This window comes from Eulemur rufifrons, chromosome 3 (assembly GCF_041146395.1).
Source record: "Eulemur rufifrons isolate Redbay chromosome 3, OSU_ERuf_1, whole genome shotgun sequence".
In the NCBI taxonomy this organism is placed as follows: domain Eukaryota; kingdom Metazoa; phylum Chordata; class Mammalia; order Primates; family Lemuridae; genus Eulemur; species Eulemur rufifrons.
The window spans coordinates 43,664,741-43,684,110 of NC_090985.1; the positions used below are offsets into that span (position 1 = coordinate 43,664,741).

The following is a 19,370-nucleotide window of genomic DNA, read 5'->3' on the forward strand; positions in this document are numbered from 1 at the left end:
ACTCAAAGGATTCATCTTAAGCCAGAATTAACTGATATTAATATTTGTCATATTCCTTTTAGTCTCTTTTCTGTTTATAAATTTTTTAAAAAAATCATACAAATTATTATATGGCTAACTAGTATGGTTTTTTTCCTAGAACTATTTAAATATTTACTGACATCTTCAGAAATTTGTTTTTTTAAAAAAAGTACTTCTTTTTCTTATTTTTACCCTTCTTACCTCCCTCCCTTCTTTCCTTCTTTCTTTGGAATGTTCCAAATATAAAAGTTTTATGTCTTAAGGTCGTCATTTTACCTTCACTGAACTTACCTTCTCACTTGTAGAATGAGGATAATAATGCTGCCTCTTCATTCTCCAGAGTATTGTTAGAAGCATCCAATGGGATTATGTATTTGAAAGTAAATAATAGAGCACAAAAAGTTAATAGTTATTATTAGGAAAAGATTTTTAAAATTAAAAGACCCTTTCATAGAAGGATCAGTTTCTGATTAACATACCAGTTTTTGATTAATGAGGCTTCTCTCCCCACTTTCTAATAAAGTTACTTATATATTTTAAGGAAATAGATGGGAAACATTGTGTTTCTTGCGTAAAAGCTACTATGATTATGAATTTTAGCTAAACTTTGAAAATTAGAAAATTCTTTGGGGAGAATATTATGATTTTTCTCTTTTATATCTAAAATTCTATTATTTTAAAAGTGGGATTATTTTACTTTGGCCGAATAATTGTTTATTTCTTAGTTATAATTAGCTTTCTCTTCTTTTAAATTCCAGCACAAATCTTTTACACAGTGCCATGATTATAGATGAGACACCTTTGACTAGAAGGTGTTTAGCCCAGTCCTTGGCCCAGCAGTTTTTCGGATGTTTCATATCCAGAATGTCCTGGTGAGTAAACTCAAAAGTTTACAACTGCTGCTAAAAAGAATCAGGAAAGTTTATTTTTATTTTCTTTTCCTGTGATATAAATTGACCTTTGCCCTAATTGCAGCTAGCTTATTTAAAAGATACTATTCTAAATATATATTTAAAGAAAAATGATCAGTATAAACATCATCCTAACCTTTTGGCTGTGAAATTGATATAATTACTGCTGCAATTTACAATAAGAATAAAGTAAGAGTTTTGATAAAACAATGTCTTAAAAACATGAATGAATACTATAGATATAAGAACTTGAATGTACAGAAAAGTATAGTTAGAATTCTAATGTCAACATTCAAAGCAATTGGAAATGTTCAAGGTAATGTTTAAGACAAAATAATACTTTTCTACAGTGCTGATAATGATATAGGGATTTGCCTGCTAGTGCTTAACTTTGTACCAATTTATTGAGAGAGATGAGAGGTGTGAACACTTTATTTTTATTTTTTATTAACTTGAGGTAATTTTGAAGAAAACACAGAAATTAAGATTATAAATTATAATTGTGAACATTCTGTACTATATATAGTATGTAAGTCTTAGTTTATTTTCTTTCTTGCTGGAGTGGACAGGTAGAGGATAAGGTTTCTTGATTTGTAATTTTCCTAAAATTATACATAGTAGTTTCATTAAAGAATAGTGCTTGGGACATGGTAGGCAAAATGTTATGGATTGATGGATGGATAAATGAATAAATGAGTAAATGATATCAATTATCTTTTTTCTGGAGAAACCAAAGAATAAATTGATTAATTAAACTTTAGGTTTTAGAATGCCTTTGATAATGGCATAATGCATAGGATTGGCAATAATAGAATCTGGGCTTTTAGAATTGAGCAAAATAGTCCTGGCTGTGAGCAAGAGCAGAGACGGTATGAACAGATTTGGGCAAGAGGAAAGCAGCACTGTTGGAGTAGAGCACATACATTGTAAATTATACTTGAAATAAGACTGTGAAGCAGCCTTATAATTAAAGGTAAAGCCAGATGTGAAGAAGGTATCATGAATGGGCAAGTAGAATTCAGTGAGAGGAAGTTGGGAAGCCTAATAATTTATTAATAACTTTTTTTTTCTTTAAGAAGGTAAGGAATTACACACTATACCCATTATTTTCTTTGCATCTGAAAGAGTTGTATGATTGAGAGTCATTTATATTTTTATTTTTTCTTTAGGTCTGATGAATGGGTACTAAAGGGAATTTCAGGCTATATTTATGGACTTTGGATGAAAAAAACCTTTGGTGTTAATGAATACCGCCACTGGATTAAAGAGGTAACAGCAGTGAACTCCATTATCCACTAATAAGTCAGTAAGACACGTTAGTGTTCTCCTGATTTCCAAGTTTTGAGTCATTTATTTTTAAAAATTGTAAAATACTTTGAAAACATCAGTTAAAAGTCCCTAATTTTTCCTGGCAAAATAGGAATCATTTTACTGAGAAGACTAAAGTATATTTTATCTAATTTCCATTGTCAGTGTTGGCCCCTAAAGATGTTTTTCCCCCTAAGGAAGAGACTATTTAATCTCCTTAACCATCAATTGGTTGTTAGTTGTTAGATATGTTTTGGCTCCTCATATTAGTAATTTATAACTGTGATTCTAAATTTCTTTAGCTTTGTGACTCTGTTAGTCTTTCCAAGCCTTATCTGTGTAAGGAGGGCAATGGTAGTATCTACCCCATGGGTGGGGATTGTAAGACGTTATACATGTAATGTGCATGGTGCTTTGCACATAGTATATGCTGCTGGCAAAAATGCATTTATGTTCTCTGTCATTGTCACATCTTTTTCCTCCTATTTAAAGCTTTGGCCAAAAAGAAAAAAATCAACTATAGTTTGCTTAGCCTTATGAAAAGATCTAAACTGGAAGAGTCCATTTTTCATTTCAGAAACTATTAAAGAAAAGGAAAAAAATAACATAATACTTATAATGTGTCAGGCACTGTTATAAACATTTTATAAATATTAACAGTCATAATTCTCCCAACTACCCTGTTATTATGCCCATTTTATAGATGAGGAAACTGAGATATATAGAGGTTAAATATTTGGTCAGAGTTTGCAGCTAGTAAGTAGTGGAGCCAGTATTCAAACTTTTAACTACCTTTAACTACTTCACTATGCTGTTTACCACTTTTCTGTCCTGCATCTATATTATTTAAACTAGTCAAGAATTTCCAACACAGTTGTGGTGATATCTTTTTTCACTTAAACTTTTTTTTTTTTATTTTGATTTATATCATACTAGAGTAGACTGGAAAAGTTTTAAAATGATGGATTTCTGACATGATTTATCCCGATTCCTTTTTACTTGCCCAAATCCCAAGAAGTAACATACAGAGAAGGAAGAAATAAACTTGGAAGACAGGTCAGAGAGGTTGAGAAGAGCCATAAGGAAAAATTTCCAGGCTCCTGGCCAGCCCTGAATTCACAAAGTAGACGAGGCTTTTTGGCTTTTATCATTCTGCCAGCTTTGTAGTATGCTTTATTTATAAGAACTCTCCAATTTTTAATTTTATAAATTTATAAGTTTTATAAATTTATAATTCGTAAGTACTCTCCAAATACATTTGACTTATTTTAAGAAATTTACATTCTGATTGTAGGAAATGAGAATTCACAGTTTAGTTCTAAAGTTTGATTTGTAAAAAATTTTACTTTACGAATTTACTGACTCCCATTTTCATATCTTTTTTAGGAGCTAGACAAAATAGTGGCATATGAACTAAAAACTGGTGGAGTTTTACTACATCCCATATTTGGTGGAGGAAAAGAGAAGGATAAGTATGTTTATTGTTCAGAGATGATATTATAAACCTTGACTACATACATGAATTTACTTCATTCCATTTACAAGCTAAATAGTATTCCACTGTACCTTGGAATTTATTTAACCTTTCCCAAATTACTGTTCATTGGTAAAGCTTATAAGCTCATAAGGTTGGAAGTGGTAAGTGAATATTGGGTTGATAAAATTTAATATACCACATTTTGAAGGAGGTGCATATAACACCACTTGTCATAGTTCATTTATGCTACTATAACAAGATACCACACACTGGGTAATTTATAAACAATAGAAATTTATTTCTCATGGTTCTGGAGGCTGAGAAGTCCAAGATCGAGGCACCAGGAGGATTGGTGTCTGGTGAGGGCTGCTCTCTGCCTCCAAGATGGTGCTTTGTTGCTGTGTCCTCCAGAGGGGAAGAATGCTGTGTCCTCACGTGGAAGGGATGGAAGGGCAAGAGAGCGTTCCTTTCAACCTCAAGCCCTTTTATGAGAGTGCTAATCCTGTTCATGAAGGTAGAGCCCTCATAACTTAATCACCTCCCAAAAAGCCACACCTCTTAATACTGTTGCATTGGGTATTAAGTTTCAGTGTGAATTTTGGAGGGGACACCATCATTTAAGCCATAGCACCACTCATACATTGATTGTGAGAGTATTTTATATTATGTTTTTGAAGGGTATTTTAGAATGGTTAATTTTTATATCTAGCAATTCTTCTAGGTATGTGATCACACAGAAATTATACTTTTGAGTATTTCTTGTGCAGAAATACTTGCACAAGTATAAAAAGATATTCACTATAATATTATTTGGAATAGTGAAAAATTGTAAACAAATATTCACATATGTCATAAATTCATCTAGACTATATATTCCTCTTAATTTGATCTTTTTCATGTCAAAATTTTTAATATTTCTTTTCTTAAATTTTTTTTTTTTTTTTTTGAGACAAAGTCTTGCTCTGTTGCCTGGGCTGGAGTGCTGTGGTATCAGCCTAGCTCACAGCAACCTCAAACTCCTGGGCTCAGGCAATCCTCCTGCTTCAACCTCCTGAGTAGCTGGGACAACAGACGCTCCCTACCATGCCCAGCTAATTTTTTGTTTCTATTTTTAGTTGCCCGGTTAATTTTTTCTATTTTTTAGTGAGACGGGGTCTCACTCTTGCTCAGGCTGGTCTCGAACTCCTGACCTCAAGCGATCTTCCCGCCTCGGCCTCCCAGAGTTCTAGGATTACAGGCATGAGCCACCACGCCCAAACAAAATTTTTAATTTTTATGTAGTCATTTTGGTTTTTATGTCTTGCAGATTTTGTATTTTTCTTTAGGAAAATTTTTCCCACCCTAAAATTATAAGAGACAGTTTTTTTCTTTATTTCTTCTAGGTTTTTTTTTTTTTTTTTGAGACAAAGTCTCACTCCATCACCCGGGCTGGAGTGCAGTGGCATGATCATAGCTCACTGCAGCCTCGGACTCTTGGGGTCAAATGATCCTCCCACCTTGGCCTCCCAAGGTGCTGGGATTATAGGCATGAGCCACCACACCTGGCCTCTAGTACTTTTATGATTGTTTTTGTTTGTTTGTTTTACACATGTAATCTGTCTTGAATGTATTTTTGTGCATACTTCAATGCTGGGATATTGGCTGGAATTGCATTGATTGTATTAATGGATTTGGGGAGAATTGAAATATTTATAGTATTGTGTTTTCCCATCTAGGAGCTTGATATTTGTTACCATTTATTCAAATTTGCCTGTATGTCCTTTAGTAAAACTTCAGGATTTTGTTCCAGTTAAGTTTATTTTTAAATGTTTCTTAGTACTGAGGTATCCAGGAAGTTTTTGATATATTGTCTTGATATAGCCTTGAAATTTATTGTTTAATAGTCAAATTTGTTATATTAAGTAAATCTGCTTATTTTTTTTTTTAGTCCAGCTTCCCATCTACACTTTTCCATAAAGCATCCGCATACACTTTCTTGGGAATACTACACTATGTTTCAATGTAAAGCTCACCTTGTGATGAGATTGATTGAAAATAGGATTAGTATGGAATTTATGTTACAAGTAAGTATTAAAGTTAAGAACTTAACAATGGTAAAGATCCGTTCTGTATGTGTATAATCTGTATGCTATTCTGTAGAATAGGAGTCGGGGTATCTGGGTTTATAGTTTGCCCACTAGGAGTAACCAGAGCATTTTTTTTTTTTAAGAGACAGAGTCTCACTTTGTTGCCTGCCCAGGCTGGAGTGCAGTGGTTCAATCATAGCTTACTGCAACCTTAAACTCTTGGGCTCAGGCCATCCTCCTGCCTCAGCCTCCTGAGTAGCTAGGACTACAGGCACCCATGACCACCACATTTGGCTAGTATTTTTATGTGTTGTAGAGATGGGGTCTCAGTATGTTGCCTAGGCTGGTCTCTAAATCCTGGCCTCAAGTGATCCTCCCATCTCAGCCTCCCAAAATACTGGGATTAAAGGCATGAACCACCATGCCTAGCAATAACCTGTGCTTTTTATTGGGTTTCCTCATATGTAGAATGGGTATCAATACCTGAGCCTCTTAGCACATGATTACTTTGAAGATAAAATTAGAATGTGGAGATGAAAATAAAACCTATTTATGCATATGAGTTTGTATTCTGCATTATGTTAAGGATGAAATGCCATTTGGAAATATTTTCAATAGAAAACAAACCAATTTAAAAGATGTTTATTTTTGCTATTGCTAAATTTTGACATGTATTTTAAGCAAATTTTGATGTAAACAGTTGTGATCTAATAGTTGAGGTAGTAGAAACCAGATGTATTGTAAGTGTTCAGGCATCTTTTCCATTGATAACATTCTTAGAGGTAGGTAAAAAAATGACTTACGTAATCTCTTATAAAAGCATTTTAAGTTTGACCTTAAATTTCTTTAGTCCTTCTGTCCTTCACCTTGCATTTAAAGTGAAGAATGGAAACATTAAATGAGAGATGGTCCATAGAGAGCCACTCAAATTTTTGGAGTGGTATAAATCCTAACAAATACTATTAACTTTTAAATTTTTAGTTTTTATGTAAAACTCACAGCACATTAAATTATAGGTATTATATATTGTTATTGTAATTCTTAAACACTAAATTCTTAGTTTAGTACATCATTAACATTCGTTAATGTTTATATGAATAATGGTTTTATATTCTTTGCATGTTATTATTGCCAGTAGTCTTTAACTAGAACAATCTATATAATAATTTATGAAATTATTGTCTTTTAGAATTGACTATAATAAAGTTATAGTGCAAACTGGGTATAGTATACAATTCAAAGCGATCTGTTATGTAAACTTACTAAATGATGCTTTTATCCTAATAGGTTTTCAATAAACTGCTAAGTCTGGCTAGTACTGCTTCATCACAGAAGTTCCAGTCACATATGTGGAGTCAGATGTTGGTTTCCACATCTGGATTTTTGAAATCCATTTCAAATGTCTCTGGCAAAGACATCCAGCCTTTAATAAAGCAGTGGGTGTATCCTTTTTAATAGCAGTTCAACAATGTGGGGAAGGAAATTAGGTATGTGTATAAAAGGGGAAGGTGAAAGAGGGCTTTGAGGGAGTTAGAAGAAGTATGAACTGTTGATATTTCTAATAGTAGAAATAACCATGAACTATGAATCATTTTCTCTAAGGTGCCTACTAAACACTGAGGTACACACAAAGATATGTTTGTAATTATAAGATTTGGCATATTTTGAAGTACTTCTTAGTATGTGAGTAAAGAAATAGGTTTGATGCTGGGCGAGGTAAATAATCCACCAGACAGGCCTGTAGGATTACTTGTAAAATGCAATCGTCTGGTGACTTTTAGATGTGGTTAGAGGTTGGCACAACTTGAATAGTATCTTGGAATTTTGCAATTTTTGCATTTTTCATTTCAAAACACTATTATATTAATAACCCAGTATAGTGGTTTTGCTTCTTTAAAAACTCAAATTTCTCAGTGTTTCAGAAATTTTATTTAAATCTGGGGAAGCATTTTTCATAAGAATTCTGAATACTTTGCCACCTGGTTTACAATGAAGTATGCTCTCAAACTCTGAGCTGGTAGGAATGCATTTGAAATTATTAATACTGAATAACTTATTTTGTTTAGTACATATTTATTTCAGTATGTAAAATTTCCTTTACAATTCTTCAGAGACCAGAGTGGAGTGGTAAAATTTTATGGAAGTTTTGCATTTAATAGAAAACGAAATGTATTGGAATTGGAAATAAAACAAGATTATACATCTCCTGGAACTCAGAAATACGTGGTAAATGTTCTATATAAAGTGGCCTTTTGCACTGCTGTCTTCCCAGTTTCAATATAGGAAGGGCTAAGTGGTGGGGTTACTAATTAGATGTTTCATAATGAGATTTTAAGGAGAATGAATTGAGAAAACATTGACTTTGTCAGTTGAAGGGAAGAGGAGGTGCAGATAGAGATTTCAGGGGACTCAGATTCTCCCAATTTTCTCCATTCCGCCTTCTTTGGCACCAGTTGCTTGTGTCCCCAAATACACATTTTGTGTAATATTGTTTTATATCTTTATATATAGCTATTTGTACACATAAGCATACATATTGATATTTTTCTGTTACATCTTTTAACAGTATTTTTTTTCTTTAAAGGGACCACTTAAAGTGACAGTACAAGAGTTAGATGGATCCTTTAATCATACATTGCAAATTGAAGAAAACAGCCTTAAACATGATATACCCTGCCATTCCAAAAGCAGAAGGTAGGCATTAAATCATAACTGTAAACTGAAAGTCCTACAGATTAAAGTGCCAAAATAAAATTCTGTTGTATACCTAATTTTTTAGGTAGAGAGCATGTTATTTAATATCTTTTTTCACCATTTTACTTCAAGTTAGCATTGCCAAACATTGTTTGTTTGCTTTATGTTCTTGATGACATTTTTATTTTTAGAATTAAATAAGTGAATTTTAAAATTTAGTCTGAGAATCCTTATTTTGTAGGGAGAGGGTGAGGGGATAGAATGGAAGTTTGAGTCTTTGGATACAGGAAAGGTTAAAGATGTATAGCTTAAGTTCATTCTTTCTAGTCTTGTTGGATTAATATCTACAGGAAATATTAGAAAAATTATGATTGAAGAGCTGAATATATCATGAAAAGCCTCTGCATCTTGTTTATTATGTCTCCTCTTCCTTCTCTGTATCAGCATGCCTCTACAGAACATTCTTGATGTCTTTCAATGGCAAATTGCCACTTTACTTCAAAAATGTCCAACAGTTCACCTTTTATTTAATGTATTTGTCCTTTACCACTTATGTAACTCAGTAATTAGTATATACTCTGAATAATGAAAGATGAGAACATTTCTGTACTTGCTGGTGAAATATCAGCATTTCAGGAACAGAAGGTTTATACTCATGACTATGTTTAGTTCATCTCAGGCAGATGAGAATGTCTATTAATTTTGAAAGCCTTCAAAGAACTTGATTCTGAAATCTTTCTGTAATTCTTACTCTGTGAAAATTCTTAATTCAGCATGAAATCCCTATTTCTTTTTGTCCTATCTAGCTCGAAAATTGGGAACATGTGATTGCTACCGTTAGGTTTTTTTTCTTTATAATAATAGTGTGTCATTTGAATATTCTTTGGTATGAGGAACATAGGAACACTTTGTTCTGTGTTCCTATTTTTCTTTGCCCTTCCTAAGTTTTTAGAATGTTATCTACTAGGTTTTGTGATATAGGAATAATTTACATGGGAACAATTGATTTTGTTTTTGCTTATCTTAAATTTTGTGCATATTAATTAGTTCTACATCTTAATACTCTTAAGATGTTTTAATATTTAAATACTTCATTTCAAATGGTACAGAGCCTTGCACATGTAGCACACAGTTCAGAACTACTCACATCTCATTTCAAGCCCAGTCATGTTTCCATTTGTTATAAAGGATTTCTTTACTGATAGATTCTCTTTTCTATGTAAAATTGCAGCTACTGGTTCTTGGGAATATGTTTTATGTTGTTATTTAATTATATATTTCTGCTTCTTATTAAAATTTGATCAGAAAAAGATTTTGATATTTACTTCATTCCCTCCAGCTTCAAAATAGACAGATTGTGTTGTGTTTTAAATTTCATTACATTTGGTATCTGTTTTTCCTTAAGATATCTTTCAATATTGTGTGAAATCCTTTGGGTTTTTTTTTCTTTTGAAAATATTAATTAAGGGGGTACAATTGGTTTTGTTACAGGATATCTTGTATAATGCTTTAGTCAGGGCTTTTGGTGTGCCTATCACCAGAATAGTGTTCATTGTACCCAATAGGTAAGTTTTTATCCCACACCCACCCTCCTACCCTCCGAAATCCTTTAAACTTTAGCTATTCTCAATCTCCATACAGAATTCGAAATCTCATAATTTTCAAAGTTACTTTTCCTTAAATATAGGAATAAAAAGAAAAAAATCCCACTGATGAATGGAGAAGAAGTTGATATGGATCTTTCTGCAATGGAGTAAGTTAGTTAAATTAAATTTAAGGACACAGTATTTTCTGTATTCTCATTTGTTTTGCTTTATCTAAAAGTATGTAATTTTCCTCCAAAGGAGTGCTTTTAAAACTTTTTAAAATAAATAGAAATCCTATGTTAAGAACAAGTTTTACATAAAGTCATAACTAATCAAAGAGATTAAAGTAAGTCTGCTTTGGCCTAGGTGAAATTAAGAGGAAATTCTTTACGGTTGTGTAGGTGAGCACAGGCTTCACTAGACAGCTTTCTTGCTCTCTCAGTGGCCTAGACCAGTGCTTCTCATGCTATAAGGCACATGTAAAATCACTTGGATATGTTAAAATACAGTTTCTCATCTAGTACTACACTTGTGGAGCCTGGTAGTTTGCATTTCTCTCATGAGCTCCCAGGTGATATTGATTCTATTTGTCTTTGGAACAAGGCTCCAGGGCACTTTGAGACTGCCTGTGTTTGCAAAACAATTTAAAAACCACCGTTCTAAATTTTATGTGGTAATATTTATTGATCGACAGTGTTTTATTTTTAAATAAAATACAGCTCAAACTTTCATATTTTGCCCATCCATTCTGTGCCTGTATATTTTTTTATAAAATATCTATAATTATTTACTAACTTGGTTGTCAAATTATCGCTATTGTTTATATATAGGTTATGTTCACTGATCTTGCCCTTCAAGATCAGTGTTAATTTTAATTTTTCCATAGCAAATACTATGCCTATAGTAAGTACCCAGTAGTATTTGTTGAGTTGAATTAATATTACAAGTAGTATTGTTTTGATGAAAGTGTGGACATAGACTAAATTTTTTAAACCGTGCTTGTTACTTTGGGAAGTACTTGAGGATAAAGTTATGATATGCCTCCAAATTACAAAGGTCATAATGACTCTAGCATTTTTAAAAAGCTTTAAAAATCTAAACAAATTATTTTAGTAAAATAAATGCTTTCTTTTCTTAGTCACAAATTGATTTCCAATAAAGGATGGTATTTATAGCCACAGTCAATTATTGAGGCTATAGGAAGTTAAATGAAGAAATTGGTCTCATTCTCTTTTTTCATATCACATAATCACAAATCACAATCCCAAAAATATCATTTTCAGATGGAAAATGAAAAATTCAGTGTCCTTTGTGGCAACTATTTTCTTACCCTTGAAGATCTTTTCAGCAAGATAGATGTAGATTAGGCACTGTGAGAAAGTTGAAATATATTAAACGTAATGAGAAATTTGTCAGTGCAATTTAAAAAATGAATACTGTAAAACTCCAGGCAGCGTTGAATACTATGTCTAACTTCTGGTAAAAATCCTTTGTTTTTTTTTTCCTCTAAATATATAGAAGTTTTAAAAGTTAAAATAAATAAAAAAGAAAATTTTATTTTCTTTCAGTGCTGATTCCCCTTTGCTGTGGATAAGGATAGACCCAGATATGTCAGTATTGAGGAAGGTAGAATTTGAGCAAGCTGATTTTATGTGGCAGTATCAGCTCCGCTATGAGAGGGATGTTGTTGCACAGCAGGAATCCATTTTGGCCTTGGAAAAATTCCCTACTCCAGCATCTCGGCTTGCACTCACTGATATTTTAGAACAAGAGCAGTGTTTCTACCGAGTAAGAATGTCAGCTTGCTTCTGCCTTGCAAAGGTGAGATTATATATAGCAGAAATGAAACAAGATGACTACTATATATATATTTTTAAAACCTCTGAAAATGAATTAAAGTTCATGTAGTCTTTAAATTTACTTGATAGTTGATTTTTTGAAAGCTTTGCCAAATGCTTTCAACAGGACTGTTTTGAAAGAAGCATGTTTTGACCTGAAAATAGATATGTACAAAAATTCTATAATTGTCAAATTGAGAAGTCAGATTTTAAAATCAAAGAAAATTTTTACCATTTTATTGAATTGCTAACCTCGTTTTTAAAGCAAAGAATATATTTGGTAAGAAATTCCTTGACTTATGTTTTACATTATATACATGAGATCAGTAATCTTAATTTTCCCAGTGTTTTAATTATTTCACATTGATTTGGGCTTGGTAATCAATATTAGCAGTAAATAATTTAAAATGATAGGCTCTATAATTTAACATTCTAGAAAAGTTAATTTGTTAGGAAAACCAAATATTTTTCTTTATATGCAAAAAATATGAAGGTTGAACAAATGAAAACCAGAAAAATGCAGACAAAATTTTTTGGCCAGAAATTATATTTTCCAGGTATTTAAAAAGCATCATGATAATAGGTTCATTCCCATTTAGTGACTCTTGCATTCCTCACTGCTAAATTCATTTGTCTTACATTTCTACAAATTATAATGGTTTAGGTTTGTTTTACTTTTAATGATAATAAGTGAGTAGTTGAATTCCTATGTTCTCAGATATATGAGGGAAAACAATGATTTTCTTCGATAATCATCTGCTAAGGATATAATTTCATTGCTTCTATAAAGATCTTTGTGATTCTTGCATACTAAGATTTCAGCAGATCCATAAAGTTGTAGAATATGTTGTTTAAAAGTTAATTATAATGTCTTTCTTTTCAGGCATGTTTTTTATATTCCCTAAAAATATCAGTAACAACATGTGGATTTTTTTGTAAAGCCTTAAATGGTAGCATAGCATTTGGCTTGTTTTTCAATTAGGGTAGATTGAAAAACTTTTAAAATCCATGGTGTTGTTTCTATTTGATAAATTTAAAATATTAGAATTATATCTGCCTAAGTGAATAAAAACAGACTTATTCAAAATAGAAGTATTTTGCACACATTTTCCTAAAACGTAGAATACTGCAATTTAGAAATTAACTTGTAGTAAATAATTATAAGTACACATAAGAATTTTTTTGGAGGGTGAATTTGTATATTTTCTTAAAAATGATGACAAAATGCTAAATTATGTTAAATTTCTGAGAATTGAAATTGTTGAAAACTAAATCCAGTTGTAGTATCAATAACTTTTAGAAAGCTGTTTTATTTATTTAAAAATATGTTTTCAGTGATGATGGAAATTATTTCATTTTTTAATGATTTGCAGATTGCAAATTCAATGGTGAGCACATGGACAGGACCACCAGCCATGAAGTCACTCTTTACTAGAATGTTTTGTTGTAAAACTTGTCCAAACATTGTGAAAACAAACAACTTTATGAGCTTTCAAAGTTATTTTCTACAGAAGGTACAGTTTATTTCTACATTTCTCATGGTGGTTTTTATATATCACAGTTTAACTTGGAGACTGTTCAAGTAATAGGTGTGTTTATTTTCTTTGCCTTTGTTCTTTTTTTGCATCTAAAGTTTTTTCCAAAACTTTAAGTGATTGTTCACTGTCTTTATGATCTGTGTATAAGTAACTCACTGTCCACGTTAGTACTAAAGTGAATAGAAATGGTTAATTTGCCTTTTTGGTTGCTTACGTGGGGTATGGAGAGGTGGGTAAGCCCTTCTGGTGGCAGTCCTTCTAGAATGTGGACAGCACATCTGAGTCCATAGAGCTCTGGTTTTAGTCCTAGCTCTGTTACTCACTGGCAATTTGCATCATGGACAAGTTTCTTAACCTTCTAAGCCTCAGTCTACTCAACTATAAAATTTATCTTTTTTAGAATTAAGTAAGATCAAGTATGTAAAGTGTTTTATACTATACTTATTACGTTGTAAGTTTTCTGTACATGGTAATTTAGAAAGTGGTGATGTGGAATGGTTAGAGTCACTGAGGAAAGGATATGGGAATGGCAGGGTGGTTAGCATTTTGGTGATTTGGAAATCATTTGTATAGTTTTTTGAGGAATTCAATAATGATGGCAGAGATCAGATTAACTAGATTGAACTAGAAAGGAAGAGTGAAGTTGAAGTAGAGAAAACTAATAAAGCCTATTCTTTTATGATTTTAGTTGAAGAATATGAGAAAGGGGACTGTGTTGAGGATAAAGCAAGGTTGATAAAAGGACCTTTTGGGATTGTTTTGTACAGAGGAAAAAGAAATTTGAAGCATGTTTGGCACAGTGAGGAGGGAAAGAGAGAATAGTCAAGTGGGAGAAAGTAAATATAAAAGAAGATGTGCCAAGTTCTGAAGGTGTTAGTAGGGGGTAGGGTACAGTAAGGAAGTAAATTTTAGAAAAGATAAGAACATACCTTTTTTGGAGGCAGGTAGAATGCAGATTAAAAACAAGTGAAAAGATAGATGTTGAGGGGGGTGTTAGGCAAGCTGAAATTTATGTATGATAGAAGGAAAAGTAAAAAGATTGCACAGCAGCATTGGGGTGCCTGTTAAGAGTGGAAGTCATGATAGATTTATAGCAGATTTATCAACAGGACAGATTCAGGATGATCCAGGTTGAGGAAAGGTTATACCGGTATGATCAAAGAAGTCTGTGGCATCCTATTATTTTATTTTTAAGAACTGAACATTGGATAGTACGTAAATGTGTTGCTCAGCTCTGTAGTGCCGTTTCACTAATTTATGGTTTGGAAACAAGTTAATTTCTATGTCTACTTAATATATCCCCTTCATTATGCCCTTGTGCTTCCATATACCTTAGATCAATGTTTCAAATTGGAGTTGTGAACCATTAGTGAGGGGGTCATGAAATCAATTTAGAAGTTTGTGTTCGTTTTTTAAAATAAAAGAAAACAAAATAGGCAGTATCTCAGTGCTTCACATGTGATGAGGGTAAGTATAAGGCCTTTTTAGTTTTATTTTTTAGTTTGTGTACATTGCATGTGAAGTGTGTATGTGTATGTTAGGTTGAGTTATAAAGTGTAATTTTTACTGTGAGTTGCTGTCAAAAAAGTTAGAAAGTCGATGCTTTTAGACCAATTTAACTGTTATATAATACTTCTAGTGGGTAGGAAAGAGAGAGAGAGGTTTGGTGCCTAAATCAAACTTGAGTCCCAAAAGGGCAGAATAGGCATAGGACACATATTTCTATGGACAAGAGCCTTTCCCTCAGTTGTTCTTACAGCATTAACATTGACTATTGTTTTTCCTGCTTCCTCTGTTCCTTTAGGCAAGCAAAGAGCCATCTTCCTTTCTTTTTTTTTTTTTTTTTTTTTTGAGACAGAGTCTCACTTTGTTGCCCGGGCTAGAGTGAGTGCCATGGCGTCAGCCTAGCTCACAGCAACCTCAAACTCCTGGGCTCAAGCGATCCTACTGCCTCAGCCTCCCGAGTAGCTGGGACTATAGGCATGCGCCACTATGCCCGGCTAATTTTTTCTATATATATTTTAGTTGTCCATATAATTTCTTTCTATTTTTAGTAGAGACAGGGTCTCGCTCTTGCTCAGGCTGGTCTCGAACTCCTGACCTTGAGCGATCCACCCGCCTCAGCCTCCCGGAGTGCTAGGATTACAGGCGTGAGCCACCACGCCCGGCCCCCATCTTCCTTTCTGACCTCCAATTTAGAGGGTATAATTATTTTGAGTAAGAGAGGATAGTCCATATTTACCCATGTGTTAAGGACTAAAACGTCTATTCATCTGTAGTTCTGCCTAGAATTTAGTTAGCTTTGTTTTACTGATGGAGTTACCAATGTGTATGAGTCATGTTTCTACTTCCTTTGAAAAGTTGCCTATGAAAATTTGGAAAGGAGAAAGTTAGATTGGATTTCGATAATTTGCCATTTTTCCTTGGGTTGAGGATTGGGTGTTGGGAGAATCAGTATGTTCTAAGACTGATGATTGAGCTCTGCCATATGCCACATGACTCCAGCTACTGTATCATTTAATCCTAAAACTGGTTGTGAGGAAATGAGGCTTCTACTCAGTAAGCAACTAGCTAAAGACATCTACCTTAGTAGATAGTAGAGTTTGGAGTTGAATAATGGTCTATCTACTGCTAAAACTCATACCCTTTACACTGAATCACATGGAAGTGAATTTATACGATTTAAATTATGTGTATTTCCTCCGGCAAATGACCAAGGCACGTGGCCTGCAGAGTGTGTCCAGTCATGCAGCTCTGCCCTTGGTTTCCTGCCCAGCTCTTCTGTTAGAAGGCTTTGAGATTAACGTTCTCAGTGGGAGGGGGTAGGGGAGAGAGGGTTAAGGCTCCATCCAGATACCTATGTCAATGGATTGTAGTAATGAAAATGGAAAAGTTAGATTATGTGCTTAAAATAAGTCTTTTTTTTTTTTTGTAGACTATGCCAGTTGCAATGGCTTTATTAAGAGATGTTCATAACCTTTGTCCCAAAGAAGTCTTAACATTTATTTTAGACTTAATCAAGTACAATGACAACAGGAAAAATAAGGTAAGTTACTTTTCTTAATATTGTAAAACTCCCAGTGATCTGTTGTTTTTAAAGATCTATTTGGTCTACAAACTCATAGTTGAGTCCATGGTACTTGAAACTTCTAAGGATAGAGACTTATAAACATGATTTATTAGAATAACCAGTAGATGAAAACCAAGATTAATTGGTTTTTAAATGTTCCTCAAGCCTCTTATAATGTGGAGATAGTAGTGTATCAGATTTTGGGGAGCCAGCTAAAACTTCTCTTTCTCAAGTCTGACAGCACAATTTTATTTTGATTTTTATTTTGCCAAATGATACCAAGAAAACAATTCCCAGTTGGAATTAACTTGTTTATTGATAATTTGATTTTTTTTTAACCATTGTGTGTTTTTATTCATTTATTTAGCAAATAGCTATTGGATGCTATGCTTCAAAAGTTACTTCACCTTTCTTGTTACCAGTCTAACAATTATTAAATGTTTTTAGACTATATACTATGCTAGGTAGTGTACCATGTTAAATATTAATAGAAAGAAAAGATGGTTGATGTTTCAAGAGCTTCATTTATTCATTAAAAATTTATTGAACAAGTGCTGTATATTAGTCTGATTCTGGGCCCTCAAGGATGCAACCTAGTAAGGGAATCAGACAAGCAAACAGTTAACAGTCAAATGTGATAATTGCTACAATGGAAGTATACATGATTTCCTAGTATAGTCGTCTCTCAGTATCCATGGGGAATTTGTTCCAGGAGCCCCTTCAGATAGCAAAGTCTACAGATACTTAAGTTCCTTCTATAGTGTGTAATATTTGCATATAACCTACTCACGTCCTCTTGTATGCTTTATATCATCTCTGGATTACTTATACCTAATACAATGTAAAGGCTATGTAAACCGTTGTTATATTGTTTAGGGAATAATAGTAAGAAAAAATTCTGTCCATATTCAGTACAGCCACAACCATCTATTTTTTTTCTTGAATATTTTTGATCCAAAGTGGTTGAATTCATGGGTGGAGAACTTATAGAAGTGGAACCCATAGATGTAGAGGGCCGACTTTCAAGGATGTGGGGAGAAAGACTCAGGGAAGTTTTGTATAGAGGTAGTGACCCTCAGCCTGAGTCATAAAGATGAATAGGATTTTCCCAGAGTATGAATAAGAGCAGTCTAGGAAGGTCATTCCTGATGGAAGGAACTGTCCATGCAAAGATATATGTAACTCTTAGGATAATTCAGATTGATGAAAAGTTTAATATAACATTACAACAGTAAAAAAAAAAAATACAGACATGTTTTTTAAAAGATGATTGGTAATGAAAATTAAGAAAATTAATTATGCCTCTTTAAGTAACATTCAAATATTTTTTTTTTTTTTTTTTTTTTGAGACAGAGTCTCACTCTGTTGCCCGGGCTAGAGTGAGTGCCGTGGCATCAGCCTAGCTCACAGCAACCTCAAACTCCTGGGCTTAAGTGATCCTACTGCCTCAGCCTCCCGAGTAGCTGGGACTACAGGCATGCGCCACCATGCCCGGCTAATTTTTTGTATATATATATTTTAGTTGTCCATATAATTTCTGTCTATTTTTAGTAGAGACGGGGTCTCGCTCTTGCTCAGGCTGGTCTCGAACTCCTGACCTCCAGCGATCCACCCGCCTCGGCCTCCCAGAGTGCTAGGATTACAGGCGTGAGCCACCGCGCCCGGCCTTAACATTCAAATATTTTAAGCTTAAAAGACTCCTTAAAAAATAAGTGCTTTAGAAGAATATATTAAGAATACATTATAACTGATTCACTTTTTCTTGCTATTTTTGAATACTGTTGACTTCCTCTTTGATAAGCTCTATGATCATTGGTTTCTTCCCAAACACTGTATACTAGGGACATAGGAATTCAAGGATATCGTTAAGTTGCCTTTGTCATGGGTCCAACTTTTTTTTAATGAGTAGCAAGCTCATCTAGGCAGACCCATTTTCAGAAGCATGTGCTTTATTTTTTCATTATTGTTTTGCTTAAGTGGCTCAGATTTTCATGTAATTTAACACTAAGAATAAAACAAATAAAATTTCTAATTAGAAATTTCATTTAGTGCTTTATTTCAATCAATACTTAGCTGTCTAAGTAGTTCCCAAGGAAATTTTATGTCATGGACTGTGTAACTGACTATATTTCTCATTATTTCCCTTAAAAGTTCTTAATTTCAGGACCACATGAAAGGTTTTTCAGCTATCAATCTTGAAATTGTATTGGCCTACTCATGGGAAGCCCTCAAATATACCCATAAAACATAATTACTGTTATTTTTTGTTATTGGAATTACTATCTGATGCTTGATTTGGGGATTTGACTCCCAAATTATAATGATAATTATTGTTGTTATTATTATTTTGAGACAGGGTTTGGCTCTGTTGCCCAGGCTGGAGTGCAGTGGCGTGATCATAGCTCACTGCAGCCTCAAACTCCCGGACTCAAGCGATCCTCCTGTCCCAACCTCCTAAGTAGCTGGGACTACAGGTGTGCACTACTGCACCTGGCTAATTTTTCTATTTTCTGTAGAGGCGGGATCTTGCTATGTTGCTCAAACTCCTGAGCTCAAGTGATCCTCCCGCCTTGGTCTTCCGAAGTGCTAGGATTTCAGGTGTGAGCTAAAAGTCTAATCAGTTTTTATAGTTAGATGCTGTAAATTAAGCAGTTTCATAAGACTAGCACCCTGAGGATACTAAGGATCGCATAAGTGCAAATAATATTAATAATAACAACAGTAACACTAATAATAGCTTACTTCTTGTGTGTTCCATGCCGTATACCAAAACATGAATAATTTAATGTAATCCTCACTAGACCTCTGAAATAGGTACTATTATTACTATCCCAATTTTCATGTAAGCAGATTGAGGGTTA

The 19,370-nt window shown here is 33.4% G+C and overlaps 1 protein-coding gene across 1 annotated transcript in view; it reads left to right on the forward strand.

The window, feature by feature from the left end:
• TAF2 (TATA-box binding protein associated factor 2) overlaps nt 1-19,370 on the forward strand; it is a 75,230-nt gene that overhangs the window by 25,258 nt on the left and 30,602 nt on the right. The window contains exons 8-18 of the mRNA XM_069466044.1: nt 780-893; nt 2,102-2,201; nt 3,627-3,712; nt 5,645-5,780; nt 7,071-7,225; nt 7,895-8,009; nt 8,368-8,477; nt 10,165-10,230; nt 11,632-11,884; nt 13,275-13,415; nt 16,375-16,485. Coding sequence (XP_069322145.1) covers nt 780-893; nt 2,102-2,201; nt 3,627-3,712; nt 5,645-5,780; nt 7,071-7,225; nt 7,895-8,009; nt 8,368-8,477; nt 10,165-10,230; nt 11,632-11,884; nt 13,275-13,415; nt 16,375-16,485 — 1,387 coding nt within the window. The remainder of the gene's footprint in view (nt 1-779; nt 894-2,101; nt 2,202-3,626; nt 3,713-5,644; nt 5,781-7,070; nt 7,226-7,894; nt 8,010-8,367; nt 8,478-10,164; nt 10,231-11,631; nt 11,885-13,274; nt 13,416-16,374; nt 16,486-19,370) is intronic.